The sequence below is a fragment of the Podarcis cretensis genome (genome assembly GCF_951804945.1).
Source record: "Podarcis cretensis genome assembly, chromosome: 8".
NCBI lineage: Eukaryota > Metazoa > Chordata > Lepidosauria > Squamata > Lacertidae > Podarcis > Podarcis cretensis.
In genome coordinates, this window is record NC_137177.1 from 16838697 (window position 1) to 16857427 (window position 18731).

Consider the following 18731-nt stretch of genomic DNA (forward strand, 5'->3'; position numbering starts at 1 on the left):
AATATTACGGCATATTATAGTTCTTCTATACATTATGTCCTCCAAAGCATTCTCAGACATGTATTTTACTGCTGTTCTTACACCAAACCTACTTGCGTTTTAGCTTGTTTACATTTAAATAATAATAATCTGCAAACATTTTCCAATCCTCCTTAAACACAATATCATCTTGATCTCTAATTTTACTACTTAGACTTGCTAATTCAGCATATTCCATGAGTTTCAACTGCCAGTCGTCTTCAGTCGTCTTCATCTTGCCATTTTTGCTCATATATTATCCTCACTGCAGTTGTGGCATATAAAAATAAATTTATATGTGTTTTTTTGTACATCTGTCCCAGTTATCCCTAAAATAAAAGCCTCTGGGTTTTTCGGGGAGGGGGAAGTCTCATTGAATTTTTTTTTTAGCTCATTATAAATGATTCCCCAGAAACCCTTGGCTACTCTATACCTCCACCACATATGATAAAATGTGCCTTCTGTTTCTTTACATTTCCAGTAAATTTTGATTTTGCCACAAGAGACCAGGGCCCTGCAGGACTTGACATCTTTCCGCAGGGCCTACAAGACAGAGCTGTTCCACCAAGCCTTTGGCCAGGGCACAGCCTGACTCCCTCCTTTGGCAATCTTCACAGAACTCTAGCCCAGTGGTTGCCATCATTTGATTTGAATTAATTTTATAATTAAATGATTTTAGAATGTTGCATTATTTTATTGTTGTTAGCTGCCCTGAGCCCAGCTTCGGCTGGGGAGGGCAGGATATAAATAAACATTTATTATTATTATTTATTATTATATTATGACCCACATCTTGAGCCCAATAAATCATAGCAGCACTTGCCATCATTATGAAGCCAGATGGGTACTTCAGAAGGGCTCATTATCAGTGTCCATCAGCTGATTGGTGCAGACAGTCCACTTTCAAGGGATCCCTATGAAGCCATAGTTTGTATTCAATGATAGTCAATGCCTTAGGTACTACCCAAAGCCAACCAAGAAGGTGCATCACTATAATAAAAAGGTCATTAGGAATATCAATGCAGCTGGCTGGAAATGGATTTCCCTATATAAAACTGATTGAGGTGTACAGAGAGAGAAATTATCTTGCATTGCTCTTCAGCTAGTTTTTATTGGTCATCACAAAGCAGCAGTCAATGTCCTCTTTGGGAGGAAATTACATTAGAGAAGATCGCAAACACATGGGGAACAACTTGTGGCATCTCCCTAGGCTTTTGGTCTAATTCAGTGGGGCTCTTCTTATCTTCTTAGAAGCAATATCCTTGCTACCTAATACAGGAAGAATATAACACAATCTCTAATAAGGATCAATACTGAGAAGGAAGTCTGGTGGCTGATGATTCATTCAAGCTGAAATGGGAGCTGGTGTGCACTCAGCTTTCGTAATATCAGTATAAACCCCTGCAGTAGCCACTTTGCCCACTTTCGCAGCACAGGCGGGTTGAGAAGCACAGCCATTCATGACGACGTTGAAGGTGAATTTACCTGGAAACAAAAAGTTCAGGGTCAGGAGAAAGAGCTAGACAGACAGTGGGAGAGAGAAGTAACCTGGCCTCAAAATGTTAACTATTCCCTATCCATGTCAACGGAGGCCTTGTTGAAAACCCAGTAGACTAGATTTACAAGGAAATTTATCCTAAACCAGCCAAGGGATGAAAGTATAGAAAACACCAGCCCAGGATCTGAGAGTCTGTGGCCCTCCAGGTGTTGCTGGACCCCAACTTTCATTAGCCCCAGCCAACATGGCCAATGGTCAGGGATGATGGGAAGTGTGGTCCAACCTTGTGGACAAAAAAAGAAGAAGAAGAACTACTATGCTTAGTTAAACTATGGAATTTGTTCCCACAAGAGGCTGTGATGGCCCACAAATTGGATGGCTTTAAAAGAGGGTTAGACAAATTCATGGAGGACAAGGCTATATGTGGTGACTAGCAACAAAGACTTTGTTCTACCTCCACTGCTGGAGGCAGTAGACCTTTGAAAACCGTTTGCAGGGAATCAGGGAGATTGCTGTTCTACTTATGTCCCTCTTGTGGGCTTCCCATAGGCATCTGGTTGGCTACTGTGAGAACAGGATGCTGGAGTAGATGAGCATTTGGCCTGATTCAGCAGCGCCTCTTCTTATATGTTCTTAACACCAGGAGGTACACAAGATCCCCATTCCTGCCCAGAAATTTGGGGTGAGCAGATGAACTATTTCCACTCCATGTCTGTTTCATGGCATGGAATGGTCACTTTTAACAAGGCCATTGCCTTTCCTTTTGACTTCACTCTTTGCATTTCCAACCCGCTCCAACTGCAGATGTGTGTAGTTGCAACGAAAGATAACACATCAAGCATCTGATGAAGAGGTCTGTGGTCCATGCAAACTGATGTCATAACAAATTTGTCATGGCAACATGACATGGCAACAAATGGTTGAAGGTGCCATTAGGGCCTTTGTTGCTGTTCATAGCTGACCTCAAATAATTGACTTAGAATCGTAGAGTTGGAAGAGACCAGAAGGGTCATCCCCTGCAAAGCAGGAATCTTTTGCCCAACATGGGGCTCGAACCCACAACCCTGAGAGCTAGCAGACAGAGCTAGCAGGTAACCATTGAAGCAGTTTGACCAGGGGCTCCAGCTAATCTACACTCACAGACCTGCAATTCAGAATTACCATATGTGACTTTCTCCTTCATTTCAAGGCAGTAGTCCTCGGTTCCAATGCAATCCACAGTCTCTGTTTCACAACCACCGGGTAACAAAGAGTAGCAGCCTGGGCATTGCTTGCCATTAGGTTTGTTCAATGCTGGTGGCACTGAAACCATATCGAGAGGGAAATGGGAAATGGATAGCTTGTTAGGCAAAGCAAAGTTGGCAGCTGACACAATTCAGCTACTCCCTCTGTTCCCCACCCCCGGCAGCACACATGTGTGGATGCTTCCAATTCTCACCATCTTATTTTCTTGCTGGATTTTAAAGTTACAAACATAGGAAGTTACAAACACAGGAAGTTACAAACATATGGGGCTGCCCATGAACACATTCAGAAAACGTCAATAAGTACAGACTATGGTGACGGTAAAGCAAAGAGATCAAAATGATGAACTTTCTATGGAAAACTGGAGGCCTTTTTTTTTTTTTGAAGATCTGACGAAGAATTATAGTGATATGAAGTCGTGAGCAGGATTCAAGATGTGAGTGGTGGGAAAATAAAACAAAAAAGCAGTAAAATGATATTGGGGGGTTGGTAACAAGGCAGCAACCAAGAATAGGAACAAAAACATCAGGAAGGGAAGGATGGGAGGTCAAAAAGAAAAATCTAAGAGAATGGCATGTTGCCTGTGAAGTAGATTTGTTAAAATCTTTGAAAACTTAATAAAAATCCGGACTTCCGGTCGGCGCCAGCGCTTAATGGCGGTCCTCCCTTCGAGCTCCGTAGGAGGACTGCTTCACGAGTTCGGGTCTGACCGCTACGGCGAAGCGGGGACCCTCAAAAATCACAGGCGCGGAAGCCTGTGAGCAAGGAGACTCGGTGGGCATTATTTGCACCCCCCTTTACTGCAAAAGAGCCTTTTTAAAGGCTCCGGAGCGGCATCGGGTGCGCGCTGTGCTGAGAGTCGCTACCCAGCCCATGGAGTGAAGCCGCGTCGCCATGAGCAGAGAGCGCCGATTCCTTCCTGAAATTTGGAACTGAAGTTGAATACCCGTAAGTAAGATTGAGAGGCTTACTGGGATTTACAAAATACCTTTGAAATTTGGCCGAAAACGGGAAAGGTAAAAATAAAGGAAGTCTGCCTTCCCCGGACTGCATGACAGCTAAAGCAACGAAATTAGAAAGCTGAAATTGGATGAAAAACCAACCTGAAAATTGTTTAACCTGGACATTAAACTTGAACCCCCCCCCTAGCAAGCAGGAGCAAGGGGGGAGTGAGATGGACTTTGTTTAACCTGCATGGGAAAAAAGTAAAAGGAAAAAGTTTTTCTGCCGTTTTAGACTCTTGGAACGGACTGCCTGAGTAAGGTACCGAGGTGAACTGTCATTTGAGATTTGTTACAAAGTTGGGACCCTATTTGCTACAAAGTTGGGACTCTATTTGTTACAAGTTTGGGACTTTACAGTAACTATTGACTGACAGCTTGGATACATTTGAAGATAGTTGCCAATAAGTTTTCTTTTTTGGGGACTCTCTGTTTTTGTGGGTTTTTTGTTTTTTTGTTTCTCTGCTTGTTGGATACTTTGGATTACCCCCTCTAGAGGGCTGAGGGGAAACAGTTGCAAACAGGCTGTAAAGGACAAACCAGTGGATTTTTCCATTCAAAAGCTGCTCCTGTGGGAACGACCTTGGGACATGAGTGGCCCAACAGATGAGATAACAACAAGAGCTAAGAGCAAAATTGCACAAAAGAAAAGGGGCTCAATATCAAGTATATTGCCGGCAGGTGCAGCTGGGCAGGAAAAAGCTACAAACATATCTATGGATCCAGTGACACAAGCATTAGTTAAAATAAGTGAATCTTTAGAAGCCCTGACAAAGCAGAGCACAGAAAATACTAAACAGCTGGCAGAACTTTCAACAAAATTAGACTTGAATACTAAAAGCATTACATCTAACACAGAGAGTATAGATAAATTGATTGAAGAAAGTTCCACAACTCGAAAAATTGCTGAAGAAGCCAAAATTACTGCAGAAACGACCCAGGAAAAATTAATACCAGTTTGTAAAAAGCTGAATGAACATGAGGCGACCATGTCTTTGTGGGAATTGCAGAGGAAGGAGAAAAACTTGAGATTAAGACTAGTCCCTGAAAGTGAAAAGGACAACTTGGTGGACTTTCTCACAAAAGAGTTTTCAGAATTTTGGCAGGTAAACCTGGAGGAAGAAGAATTTAAGATAACAGCTGCCTTCAGACTGGGTAGGAGGCAAAACAGAAAGATACCAAGGGATTGTCTGATAACTTTAAGATCTAAAGAGGAAAGAGATAAAATATTAAATTTACATTACCAAAAGACTTTAGAAATTGAAGACGCCTACGTGCAAATTTACAAGGACATCCCTAAATATATTCTGGAGGCAAGAACTCACTATAAGGACTTGGTTTACCTGCTGAAAAAGAACAATTTACCTTTCAGGTGGGAGTTTCCACAAGGTTTGTCCTTTAACTACAAAGGAAAGAAAGTAAAAATAAGAACAGTGCAAGATAAAGAACAATTTTTGGAAAGAAATGAGGAGGACCTTCAGAAGGGAGTGGTGGAACAGACATCAGAAGCAGATATCCTGAATTTGACATTTGGACTTAAACCACCGACAGAGGAAGAACAGCTGCAGGGAGCAGTTGGAGGAGTAACCAATTAAACAACAAGATGGCTCTGCAACTTCTAAGTTGGAACTGTAATGGACTGAACCTTCCCAGAAAAAGGCGTGAGGTCTTTCATATTTTGAAAAGAGAACAATTGGATCTGATTTGCTTACAAGAAACCCACATGACTAGGGCACACAGAAAATTGCTTATAAATAAAAGATTAGGACAGGAATTTATTTCATCAGACAAAGTAAAGAAAAGAGGAGTGGTGATCTATGCAAAGGAAAAGTTGGCTCCAAAGTTGATTTTTAAAGATGAACAAGGAAGATTCCTGGCAATTGAAATACAGGTCCAAGGGGAAAAGTATTTGACAGTTGGAATTTATGCACCGAATGAAGGGAAGGCAGAATTTTTTAAGAAGTTGCATGAGACTCTAATGGATTATCTGGACTATAATGTAATTTTGATGGGAGATATGAACGGCGTGGTTTCTACAAATATGGATAAAGCACAAAGACAGGTGGTCTCTAAAGATGGGAGATTACCAAAGACTTTCTTCGAAATGACTGAAAATATGGACTTGATTGATATCTGGAGAACAAGGAACCCTCTTGAGAGAGAGGGAACCTTCTTCTCTGAAGCAAAAATGACATGGACAAGAATTGATCAAATATGGGTTACTAGTGGGATGGCTCCAAAGATAAAAAAGTAGAAATCTGCTCAAAGACTTGCTCCGACCATAATGCTTTAAAGATGGAGATGAAATTGACAACAGCTGGTTCCTTCAGATGGAGAATGAATGACACCCTATTTAGAGATGATGAGATTCTTAAAAAGGCCCAAAAAACTTTAAAAGATTACTTTGAGATAAATCTGAAGACAGAGGTGGAGAAAAGAGTAATTTGGGACGCAAGTAAGGCCGTGATGCGAGGTTTCCTAATACAACAGAATTCCTTAAAGAGGAAAAAACAAAATGAGAAGAAGGATAAGATTTTGGAAAAGATAAAAGAAGGTGAAAAGAAACTGAGGTCAAAACCAAAGTCTCAAGAGATTCTGAGAGAAATTAAATTTTACCAGGTGCAGTATATGGAATTGATGAACCAAGAGATAGAATGGAAAATTAAACAAATGAGACAAAGGACATTTGAATCAGCAGACAAATGTGGGAAACTTCTAGCATGGCAATTGAGGAAGAGACAAAAATTGAACACAGTCACAAACTTGGAGGTGGAAGGAAAGAACATTTATAAACCAAATGAGATTAGTAATTGTTTTCAGAGTTATTTCAGGAGACTGTATGTACGAGGGCCGAAGAAAGAAGGAGAAATAGACGATTTTCTTAAGAAATATGGATTACAAAAAATTTCACAACAAAGTACAATGGTTTTGAATGAGAAAATAACAGAACAAGAAATAGAGGGTGCCATTCAAAATATGCAATTGGGGAAATCTCCAGGACCAGATGGATTGACTTCCAGATATTACAGAGCTCTGAAGGAATGGTTAGTACAACCACTGAAGGAGGTCTGCAACGAAATTTTAGGGGGGAAAAGGCACCTGAATAGTGGGAAGAAGCATTTATTATGCTTATACCAAAAACTGAGACTGAAAAGAACCAGATTAAGAACTACCGCCCTATATCATTACTTAATGTGGATTACAAAATATTTGCTGACATTTTAGCAAAAAGACTGAAGAAGGTGTTGGTGGAAGAGATTGATAAGGACCAGGCTGGCTTTCTCCCAGGGAGACATTTGTCAAACAATGTGAGAAATATAATAGACATTATGGAATTGCTAGAAGTTAACATTAATACGAAGGCAGTATTAATATTTGTGGATGCGGAGAAAGCCTTTGACAATATTTCTTGGAGTTTTATGAAGAAGAATCTCCACGGGATGGGGGTAGGTCAAGGATTTGAAAATGGTGCAATTTACTCTGAACAAAAAGCAAAATTAATTGTAAATAATGTGGTAACTGAAGAACTTTCTATAGAAAAAGGGACACGACAGGGGTGCCCAATATCCCCACTACTTTTTATATCCGTCTTGGAGGTTTTGTTAAATATGATTAGGGGGGACCAGCTGGTTAAAGGAATTCAGGTCGGAGCTAAACAATATAAATTGAGGGCTTTTGCAGATGATTTAGTATTGACTTTACAAGAGCAAGACACTAGTACGAAAAGAGTTTTAGAATTAATTCAAATCTTTGGTCAGGTAGCAGGATTCAAGCTGAATAAGCAAAAAACTAAAGTCTTGGAGAAAAATTTAACAACAGTAGAAAAAGAGAAGTTCCAAAATGAGACAGGATTAACGGTGGCTAAGAAAGTGAAATATTTAGGGATTAATATGACATCTAAGAATGTGAATCTATTTAAAGACAACTATGATAAATGTTGGACAGAAGTAAAGAAAGATCTAGAGATATGGTCAAATTTGAAACTTTCCTTGTTAGGCCGAATTGCTGCTATTAAGATGAATGTATTGCCTAGAATGCTATTTTTGTTTCAGACTTTACAGGTTGTGGACAAAATGGACTGTTTCAAGAAGTGGCAGAAAGACATATCTAAATTTGTCTGGCAGGGCAAAAAGCCCAGAATAAAATTTAAGATATTAACTGATGCAAAAGACAGAGGGGGGTTTGCCCTGCCGGACTTAAGACTTTATTATGAATCGGCAGCTTTCTGCTGGTTGAAAGATTGGCTACTTCTTGAGAACACGGACATTCTGGATTTGGAAGGGTTTGATAATAGATTCGGATGGCATGCATATATATGGTATGACAAGGTTAAAATTCATAAAGGATTTAAAAACCATATCGTTAGGAAAGCATTGTATAATGTTTGGACTCGATATAAGGATTTGTTGGAAAATAAAACTCCTAGGTGGCTATCACCAATGGAAGCAAAGGGGGTGAAAAAACTTAATATGGAATCTAAATGGCCAAGATATGGTGAAATTTTAGAGCAAGAAAGTGGGAAAATTAAATTACAGAGTTTCGAGAAATTGAAGTCTAAAGTAAGAGATTGGCTTCATTATTATCAAATAATGGAGGTGTTTAAACAAGACGCAGGTGGCGCTGTGGGTTAAAGCCTCAGCGCCTAGGACTTGCCGATCGAAAGGTCGGCGGTTCGAATCCCTGCGGCGGGGTGCGCTCCCGCTGCTCGGTCCCAGCGCCTGCCAACCTAGCAGTTCGAAAGCACCTCCGGGTGCAAGTAGATAAATAGGGACCGCTTACCAGCGGGAAGGTAAACGGCGTCTCCGTGTGCGACTCTGGCTCGCCAGAGCAGCGATGTCATGCTGGCCACGTGACCCGGAAGTGTCTCCGGACAGCGCTGGCCCCTGGCCTCTTAAGTGAGATGGGCGCACAACCCCAGAGTCTGTCAAGACTGGCCCGTACGGGCAGGGGTACCTTTACCTTTTACCTTAAACAAGACAGGAAAATTGGCTTCCAGTTGGAGAGATCAAAACTAGAAACAGAACTGTTAGAACCCAATACTAAGAATCTATCAAGAATGTATAACTTGCTGTTGAAGTGGAATACATTAGATGAGACAGTCAAATCAGCTATGATTAAGTGGGCACAAGACTTTGGTTATGACATTATGTTTGCTGACTGGGAACAGTTATGGACCACTGGTATAAAATTTACGGCATGCAATGCCTTAAGGGAAAATATTATGAAAATGATTTACAGGTGGTACATGACCCCGGTCAAGCTTGCAAAAATTTATCATTTGCCCAACAACAAATGCTGGAAATGTAATACGACTGAAGGTACCTTCTACCACCTTTGGTGGACTTGCCCGAGGATTAAGGCCTTCTGGGAAATGATTTATAATTTAATTAAGAAGGTACTTAAATGTACTTTCCATAAGAAACCAGAGGCATTTCTCCTGGGCATGGTCGGCCAATTGGTGTCAAGGAAGGATAGAACGTTTTTTATGTACGCTACTACAGCAGCAAGGATTCTCTTAGCAAAGTATTGGAAGACACAAGAACTACCCACGCTGGAAGAATGGCAAGCGAAGGTGATTGACTATATGGGACTGGCGGAGATGACTGGCAGAATCCGTGACCAAGAAAAAGAGACAGTGGAAGAAGATTGAAGGAAATTTAAAGTATATCTTAAGAACTGTTGCAAAATTAATGAGGGCTAAAATGTCAAGGGAAAGGAAATTATAGAATTACAGCTGTAATCGATTAAGTATGGGAATGAAATTAAAATAAGAAATTGTTATTATTTGATTGACCTGAGGAGTTGTTGGAAAAAAAGTTTAAAACAGGATGCAGAAAAGGGGAGGTATGGGGAAGTCCGGGAAGCAAGGTTAAGGAAAAAGAGGGTTTGAAATTATACATGTTTATATGTTTTTGTATGTTTTTCTGTGTGTGTTGTTTTGTTTATAATTTGTGTTGTAAAATCAATAAAAATTATTATATAAAAAAAGAAAACTTAATAAAAATCCATTAAAAACAAAAGTACTGAATATGGCTTCCAGAATTCTGATGGTGCAGCCCTGTGCAGACATATTGTGAATTTTAAAAGTTTTATTAGCTGCTTGTTTCCCCCCCAACATAACACATAAACACGGAAGACCATAGGAAGCTATGTTAAACCGAACCAGGCTATTGGTCTATCTAGCTTAATAATGTCTATATTGCCAGTCAGTGGCTATCTGGGGTTTCAGGCAGGAGACATTCCCAAACTTGCCTGGAAAGGGATCAAACCTGGAACCTTTTGCATGCAAAGCAACTGCTCTACTTCTGAGATACATCTCCAGACAACATAGGAGCACAGGTCATGCCCCCTCCCCAAAATGTGCCTGGGGCCACAACCCCCGCCCAGCCCCACACTACACCACTGGGCCACGTGGGCACTGATAACTTCCCCCTGTGGACAACACCATAAGTCTGGCCATAATTATTTGTAATTATTTGGCCCACAGCAAGGTAGGGGAGATAAGAATATGGCCCACTGGTCACACCCAGTTCCCCATAGAAGAACTTTCCAGGTTGTATGATCACTGGCAACTCACGGATACTTACGTTGAGGAGATACTGTCCTGCAACCATCTCCCGTACAACAGGTGATGTGGGACCGAATGTATTTCCCCTGCCCAAAATTCATGTACGTTGGGGGGCCGTTGCAGACACTTGAGGATGCACAGCTCTTTGAGACTGTCTGTGTTGTCGCTTCACCTGCCCAGCAAGAAAAATGGGATTTGTTAACTAAAGAATCATGGCAAGAAAAAATGATGGACTATGGAGAACTGGCAAAATTGACATATAAGTTACGGGACAAGGATAACTGTGACTTTAAGGATGAATGGGAACCTTTCACAAAGTATTTGAAGACGCAACAAAGCGAACTGGACTCCTTGGCAGGTTTTGAATAAACATTCACAATTTTTTTACTGATAATAATTAGCTAAACAGTTTGAAGATCTATACAACTCTGTAACATGCAGAAAATAGCATTATTGGAGAAACCAAAGACTGGAACTGAGGGAAGTCGGGGGGTGGGGTGGGGGGATGGGTTCTGTGGGGGGAGGGGGAGGAAAAATGAGGGGGGGGAAATAAGGATATGTTTTTGGAAAATATGTTTTGTTATAACTTTGAATAAATAAATAATTAAGAAAAAGAAAAAGAAAAATGGGATTTGGTTAGAAAGCTGCAGTCACCAACTACTCTCACCCTATACCTGTGCAAATTAGCTTTGTATAGCTGGGTCGAAATTCCTCTGGGGGGGGGAATCGTCTGGGTTGTTCCTACGGGTGTTTCTGCAGCACAGGATCCTCCAGATTCAAAGCTTATCAGCACCATTCTTTTTCTTGTTCTTCTTTCATTATATGAATATTGGTTCCTCAATTTTTATACATGTACACACACTCAGGACTGCTGCCCCTGCTTGATCTGCTCATCAACCTCACCTACCTCTTTGATAGCCACCTGTCAGGGACTGGGCAGAGGAGGAGGAATAGTGGAGATCCCCTCCCCATCCTGACCCTTCCAGGGAGGAGAAAAGGAAAGACAGTCTAGATTGACAAACAGTGGTTTGCGGAGGTCACAGCTGAGAGGCAGATGCAGGGAAAAGCTGGGAAATCATGGGAGAGGAGGGGCAGGCAGAGCCAGAGCAGCAGCTGGCTGACATGTTATCACTAGAAAGCATTCCAGACCCACCATCTCCCAGAACCCGGCGAGCCTTAAAAGTAGGAGAGCAAAGAGCTCGAAGACAGAGGGCACTTAGCAGCACCCATAGAGGGGACGAATAAGGAAGTGGGAGAGACACGGGGTGGAGATTCACTTGGGACATTATACAAGATGCTGGATTCTACAGCCTCTCTCTGTAAAGTTTGAAATAAAAAAGGACTGAAGGAAACTTTTCCTTGTCTTTATACTTTCCTGGGCAACCAGCCAGGGGCTGCTGACAGCACCCTGACACCACCCTTCCACTATACCTGATTAAACCCCTGTTCCATTTTCACCCCACCCATGCCTACCTACCCCACAACTCACTCCAACTCCCTCCCCTCCCAGCTTGCCTTAAGTCCCTCTTCTCCCCTCTTCCTCCCCTCCCAGCAAACTGCAGCGTGACAACAGCCTTATATTTTTATGTATATAGGGATACACAAACACAAGCATCCCTACTCTTTCTCTTGCCAACTATTAGCTGTTAGGAGTCATGCTAGTTGAGTGCTCTGTCCCTGGCTCTGTCATGCCAAAGGCATGAGGCTGGTTGCTGTCAAACTCTTGTTCTGAATGAGCAAATTAAGTGTGCAAAGCTCTTGCTTCTCGTTTGAGCTGTAGGCTTAATAGAGGCTGTAGAGATCTGGGAGCACAACGTCCCCTGCCCACCCTCGCTGCAAGGAGGCATTTCTGGACTTGTCTGTCTCAGACAACTAACCTAATGAGGTTTCCGTGTAGGCAATGACACAGGTGTCTTGGCCAGCGTCACAGTTCTCCATCCTGCCAGCACAGCTGCTGCCGTGGCCACTGCAGACTTCACATTCCAGAGTAGTGCCTGGTGGAGAGAAAGCGACACAGTGTCATATCCATTTGCACAGGTCTGCCATGCCTCTGCATTACTTCCTTCAGCAACATGAACCTTCATGCATTCACAAGGCAAGGTGTGACCACAGGTGTGGGGCAGACTATCACCAGCACATAACTCCGACGCTGAAAAGTAAGCAGGGGCTATCCATATGCTGTTGGGTCAGCTTCAAGGTTATTGTGTTCCTTTACAAGCACCGTAACAATTTGGGTCTAGGGCAGTGAAGGCCAAACTTGGCCCTCTAGCTGTTTTGGGACTACAATTCCCATCCTCCCTGACCACTGGTCCTGTTAGCTAGGGATGGTGGGAGTTGTAGTCCCAAAACAGCTGGAGGGCCACGTTTGGCCATCACTGGTCTAAGGACTCAGCTACATTAGTCAAAAAACAATGCTTTGAATGCATTATAAACATGCAACACCAGATGACACCAGAGAGCAAACAAATTTTCTATGCCATTTTTACATAGGGCTGTTGCTGTTTTTTTGTTTTGTTATAACAATTTAATTTCTGACTTATTTTCAGTGGTTTTTTCCCTTGTGTAGATCCACCCAAGGAGACCTCAAGGACTGCCTAATTCCCCATATTCCTGCCTGATCATTTATATCTTCAGGGGAGGCACTGTTAGTTGTTCCCTATGGCTCATATACATGGCTCAGATCCACCAGGAACCAAGGACTGGATGTCAAGGACCTCATTTTATGGAAATCCCTTTCGGTGGAGGTCAGAGAGACTCTCCCTGCTGAACTTCTGGTGGCTATTGAAAACTTGTTGTTGTTGTTACAGCAGGTGTTTTAGTTGAAGTTTGATCTTCTAGTTTTAACTGATTTTTTTATTGTTTGTATTGCATCTTTTTAAACTGCTTAGAGATTATTGCAGCTAAGCAGTATACAAACTGTTTCAATAAATAAATAAAAAACAGTATTCCAAGAATGATAAACACTTAAAGTTCTGTGGCTTCCAACCCAGAATCTTAGGGAACACAGTTTGGTGGGGTTGCTGAGAATTCTTTCTCTTAGAAATATAACTCCCTTTGCAGAACTGCAGTTCCCATAGCTCTCTAGCAAAAGGGATGGACAAGATATTCAGAATGGAATGTGATGTCAGCATAGAGATACAGGAGACACCCAATTCAGTTCACATTTCAAAACGGACCTCCCTAATTGGCACTTTCTGAAACAACTAGTGAACTGAAACATCACCATCTGCTGAAATCTGCACTTGTCTGAATTTTGTAATGTTGCTCTCTGGCCAAGTACTGCGTGTAAAAATGCATATACCGGGGTTAAGTGTGTATTAAAAATGCACAGGTTACTGAAAAGAACATACAAAGATTCATTACATTAGGGTGATTGCTTTGGAAAAAAATGCACATCAAAGCATATTTCATACCAAAATGCTAATGCATATCCTTGAAGACTTATTAAAAATAATTACAATTGCTGGTTGATGTGGAAATGTGTAGAATTCAAGTGAGAAACTGAGAGGAACCTAAATTGATAGATTTGCCTATCTGCCCCAGTTTAAGTCTATTTTGGAAAGCTCTTAAACTATCTGCCAGGGAATGGAAAATAATTTTCTCCTGCCAATGAAGCTACAGTATTTCCCATAGGAGTGCTTACCAGGCTCTACTGACCTGTCTGTATTAAAACTGAGAAGAGCAAAAATCCCAGGAGTTCCTGCATGTTGATGGGGAAGGATCACAGAAGAGACAACAAGACTGGTGTATCTGTAATGATATCAACATTCAATGAACTGTTTATCTAAATATCATGTTTAGTGCCTGTGATTCTCCCCCTCCTTCTTTTATCCTATTGTACCCACCCACTGCAAGAAGATCAAACCTATCCATTCTTAAGGAAATCAGCCCTGAGTGCTCACTGGAAGGACAAATCTTGAAGCTGAGGCTCCAATACTTTGGCCACCTCATGAGAAGAGAAGACTCCCTGGAAAAGACCCTGATGCTGGGAAAGACTGGGGGCACAAGGAGAAAGGGACGACAGAGGACGAGATGGTTGGACAGTGTTCTCAAAACTACCAACATGTATTTGACTAAACTGCGGGAGGCAGTGGAAGACAGGAGTGCCTGGAGTGCTCTGGTCCATGGGGTCATGAAGAGTCAGACATGACTAAACAACTAAACAACAACAACCCACCCCAAAATGGTAAAGGCTACAGTTATCATTCTGAAATTTCCCAGGTTCCATCCCCTCTGAAGGGGTGGTCATGCCTGCTAATTGCATCCAGTTCTGACAGAAGATTTTAAAATTTATAGATCAAGGTAGCTCCTGTGTCTGCAAACAAGAGTCACTTTGGCCAAAAGGGGGAGAGGAATTCTAGCTATGTCTAGATTCCCCATTATAACGAATGGGACAACAGAAATTTGTTTATACAGAATGACTCAGAACCCAGAGCGTATATCAAAGCATAAAAAGCACAGTGATACAAACACCAATCATTTTTTTTAAAAAAAAGACAGAGTACAGTGGTACCTTGGTTTAAGAACAGCTTAGTTTATAAACAACTTGGATTAAGAACACTGCAAACCTAGAAGTAGGTGTTTTGGTTTGTGAACTTTGCCTTGGAATAAGAACATGTTTCGCTTCCTGTTGAATCTGTTCCATTTGTAAATTGAGTCCCCCGCTGCTATGGGAAAGCACGCCTTGGTTTAAGAATGCTTTAGTTTAAGAACGGACTTCCGGAATGGATTAAGTTCACAAACCAAGGTACCACTGTAAATTTCTGTGCCAACTCCTAATATATACCAGCACCTGTTGTACATTGCAAGACAGATACTGGGGTTACTAAATACATTGGAGAGTTTATATGCATAGAGTTGAAGAAGGACTCTAACTAGAGACAAGGCAGGATAAAGACCAAGGAACTCACCCAAATATCTTGAGCTGCTTTTCCGTTCTGGGGAACAGCTGGTCCGAATTGTAGAATTTGCTTTCTGTTTTTCTCCTGCCTTATCCGTCACTAATATAGGAGTCTTATGTACCATGTTGCTGGAGGGTTTGTTTGTTTTTTATAACACCCACAGAAATAACACAGGATTGTGGTTTCTCCTCTTTCTCCCACAATCCTTTCCCCATTCTGCAAACAAAAGGAAGCCAGCCAACAGCTTGGCACAACAAGGGCAAACACTCTTGTGACTTCTTATCAGCTTTAAAAAGTCAGAGGAGAAGCGAGAAGAAGGAAGTACATCCTAGAGGTTAAGGGTAGAGCTTCTGACTTTGAGGATCCCCTGTTCTGAATAGGGGTGGGGATGATCCATTAATTATTGCCCCTGCAAGGTCCTCCTTTATGCCCCATTCATTGTTGCCTCTGTAATGTCCTCCACATTCTAAATTGCTGTTTGTTATCATTATTATTAAATTTATTCATTTGGTTTTTTCAGATTATAATTTTACAATCACATATCCAATATACAACATAAAAACCAGATTCCAAGGAATCTCTTGGCCTTCCCTCCTCTTTGTGGGTCCTACTGTCAATCATTTCTTCCTGCATCTTTTATGATAATCCAAATCTTTTATCTCTCCATTGTATCCAAAATTCACCATTAAACTACAAGTGATATTCCAATCCTACTAACGATTTTAACCGTTTACAATGGTCTTTATGATAAGGTATAAATTTCCCCCATTCCTTATTAAAAATTTTGGTCTTCCTGATTTCTGATTCTACCGGTAATTTTTAGCCATTTCGGGATAATCCATCAACTTGATCTGCCATTCTTCTCTGGTAGGTACATTATCTTCTTTCCATCTCTAAGTTGTTGGTTTTTTAAGCACTATTATAAACCCAGAGCCAACTGTGAATGCAAGCAACCAGAATGTGCTTTAACAAATGACACTGGGCACCAGCCAGTAGATTGACCAGACAGCCATAGGAAGCTGAATCACACCAAGGGCCCCTCTAACTCAGTACTGGCCCTGCTGTTGGTCTCCACAAGCATCATACAAATAGGAGCTACAAGTTTAAAATGTGCTCCCCACCCCCACCCCTGTGTGTTTGGGCTAAAAGTAAGTCCTAGGTTTGCAAAGGTTGAATGCTGGTGTGCAAGATTTCAGATGGAAGTCTTTCTCCGACCCAGGACTCAGCTACATTAGTTAAAAGTGTTTAAAATGTATTATAACACTGTGACACCAGATGGTGCTGTAGAAGTGAAATCGGAATTTTACATTTTGAACTATAATACGGGTTTTTAAAGATCATTTTCAGATCATTTTTTATTTCTGTGCATATGCAGCCCAACTTGCAGATCCAAAGAAAAGGCTATCCTATATACCACTAGACACCTGCCTAAAGTGGTGAATGGTGGCAGATTATGAATGCTGGGGAGTGGGGTGGAAGCAGCAGCCCCCCCAAACAGAGACACACCATTCCCGTTGAGGCCCCTAAACTATCTCCCTCTGTGATGTCTTAGCTAACCTCTTGCCCCAAGATGTACTGGAGGAAAATATTCTGTTGGCAGTGCTGAAGGAAGATTCAGCTGCCAATCTGACTGAATTCGGTACGTGGAATGGGGTGTATATCTTTGTGACCTTGTCCTCCGTGAAATATTTTGAGCTGTTCCTGACCATGGATAGGATCTGGGGCCTTTTCAGTGTCAAGTGCACACTCTAGCACATTGAGATTGCAGCAATTCTCTGTCTTCTTTTTAAAAATAAAAGGCATCGTTTATAGAAATGTGAACACAATGGCAAGTTGCTCTAAATGGCCTATGAAAAATATTCCCCTAAAAAGCATTTGGGTATATAAATAATGCAAGATTTAGAAAAGCTTGTGAAATGCCATCATGATAATTTAATGACAGGAGTCAGTCCAGATATTACAGGAAAGATCAACACCTAATGCTTGCGAAAGATGGCAGCATTTAAGATGATGATGCTTCCCCCCAATACTGTTTCTTTCCTTAAATCTCCCACTCAAAGTAGACCTCATTACTGCATGGCAAAAACTATTGATAGACTTTGGGAGAATAAAAAGCCTACAATAGAGCATTAATTACTGTGGTTTCCCCCAGATCATTTGACTGTACTGGAACAGAATAATGTGTCTACAGAGTTTTTAATATTATGGTATTGTTCAAGATCTGACAAGGGTATGTTCAAAACCAATCTGCATATTAATACACTGTTTATGCTATGGAGGGAAAGTATGTGTGGTTTTAAATGATATTTCTAATTTCTAATTCCTTAGGAATTTTGGTAATGTTCGTGGACCAGAGGTGCAGCAGGCAGTAACATAACTCAGGGCCTTCTTGGTGGTGGTGCCAACCTGGATTGTGATTCCCAGGGATCTCCATCAAGCCCCATCACTGTGTGCTTTTGAACATTTGTTTTAAACCTGGTTATTCCAGAACATTTCATCTGAATATTTTCCTTTCATAAAGTGCTGTGCTGATTCTGTCCTTTTTCTAAGACTTCAACTATGATTCGTGGATTATTGCTGATTAAAACTTTGAAAATACAGCAATTTTTTATTCCGTTCACCTCTATAATTCACAGAGGATGGTTTGGCTGCTTTTGTTATGGCCTTCAAACCAGATTGCACCACCAGTGGAAGTATGGTGCAACTCAATAACTGGAACAAAGGTTCATGTGTTACTTTCAACAAATGTACAATCTGTGAACCTGTGTACACAAACAGCTGATCTGTACACTCACACAGTGAGTGTGCAGTGTATGTACCCATGGACACAGCAGCTGAGCTGCACAAATCAGCAAGTGTATACTCTTTCAAACGACGTCTATCCATATGTAGAGACAGCTTGTACCTGTGCTCAGTGTGACTATGTAAACAACACTTTTTTTAAACAAGAATCTGTGGTAAAGCAGTAATAAGCCATGGTTAACTGTGGACAGTGTAAATTGCAGGAGGCCATGGCCTGTCAGGGGATGACATACTGGACAGGAAAATCGCGGGGTCTGCTTTGCCAGCATGTTCCCGTGATGAAAATCTTACTGATATGCCTATATATTGATAGATAACCTAAGAGGCATGTTCAGTAAAAGTAGACATGAAGAGAATAATACATGAAAGGATGCTGTAAAAAAGCTAGGATGTCTGTGAAGAAGTGTGAAGGAATTTGCTGACACTGACAGTTGAATCTACGGCCTTGCTCTTCCTCCAGCCCATGCCTGTGGTGTTACTTTTGCTCTTCTGATAAAGTTATTGCTTCGTTACCTACAGGAGTTCCAACTATAGGGGGCCCTGGGGGCCCAGGCACCCACAAAAAATTGTTGTGAGTGCTCAGCATCCACACTGCAGGGCCTCTCACACAACTTCTGGTGCCCTACGAAGCACCGGAAGTCACATCCGAGGCCTTGCAAGACCTTGGAACCTGTGACGTCATGATGTCACGTCACGTG

General features: G+C 41.6%; 1 protein-coding gene across 1 annotated transcript; it reads right to left on the reverse strand.

Annotated features, from left to right (window-relative positions):
- Positions 1-1109: 1109 nt before the first annotated feature.
- Positions 1110-15395, reverse strand: LOC307221698 (phospholipase A2 inhibitor NAI-like). Its single transcript, XM_079986461.1, has 6 exons — positions 15241-15395; positions 13988-14080; positions 12208-12324; positions 10350-10502; positions 2678-2818; positions 1110-1503 (listed from the first exon to the last, which is right to left on the reverse strand). Exons 2-6 carry the CDS (start codon positions 14034-14036, stop codon positions 1364-1366), a joined length of 600 nt encoding a protein of 199 aa, XP_079842587.1. The 5' UTR covers positions 14037-14080; positions 15241-15395; the 3' UTR covers positions 1110-1363.
- Positions 15396-18731: the final 3336 nt, after the last annotated feature.

What these genes read in the sequence shown, in the direction of transcription:
- LOC307221698 (XM_079986461.1), bottom strand. Translation starts at nt 14,036, where the DNA reads ATGCAGGAACTCCTGGGATTTTTGCTCTTCTCAGTTTTAATACAGACA. An exon ending in CTCAGTTTTAATACAGACAG is followed by an intron (nt 12,325 to 13,987) that starts GTCAGTAGAGCC and finishes TCTCTCCACCAG; the next exon opens with GCACTACTCTGGAATGTGAA. An exon ending in CAGGACAGTATCTCCTCAAC is followed by an intron (nt 2,819 to 10,349) that starts GTAAGTATCCGT and finishes ATATGGTTTCAG; the next exon opens with TGCCACCAGCATTGAACAAA.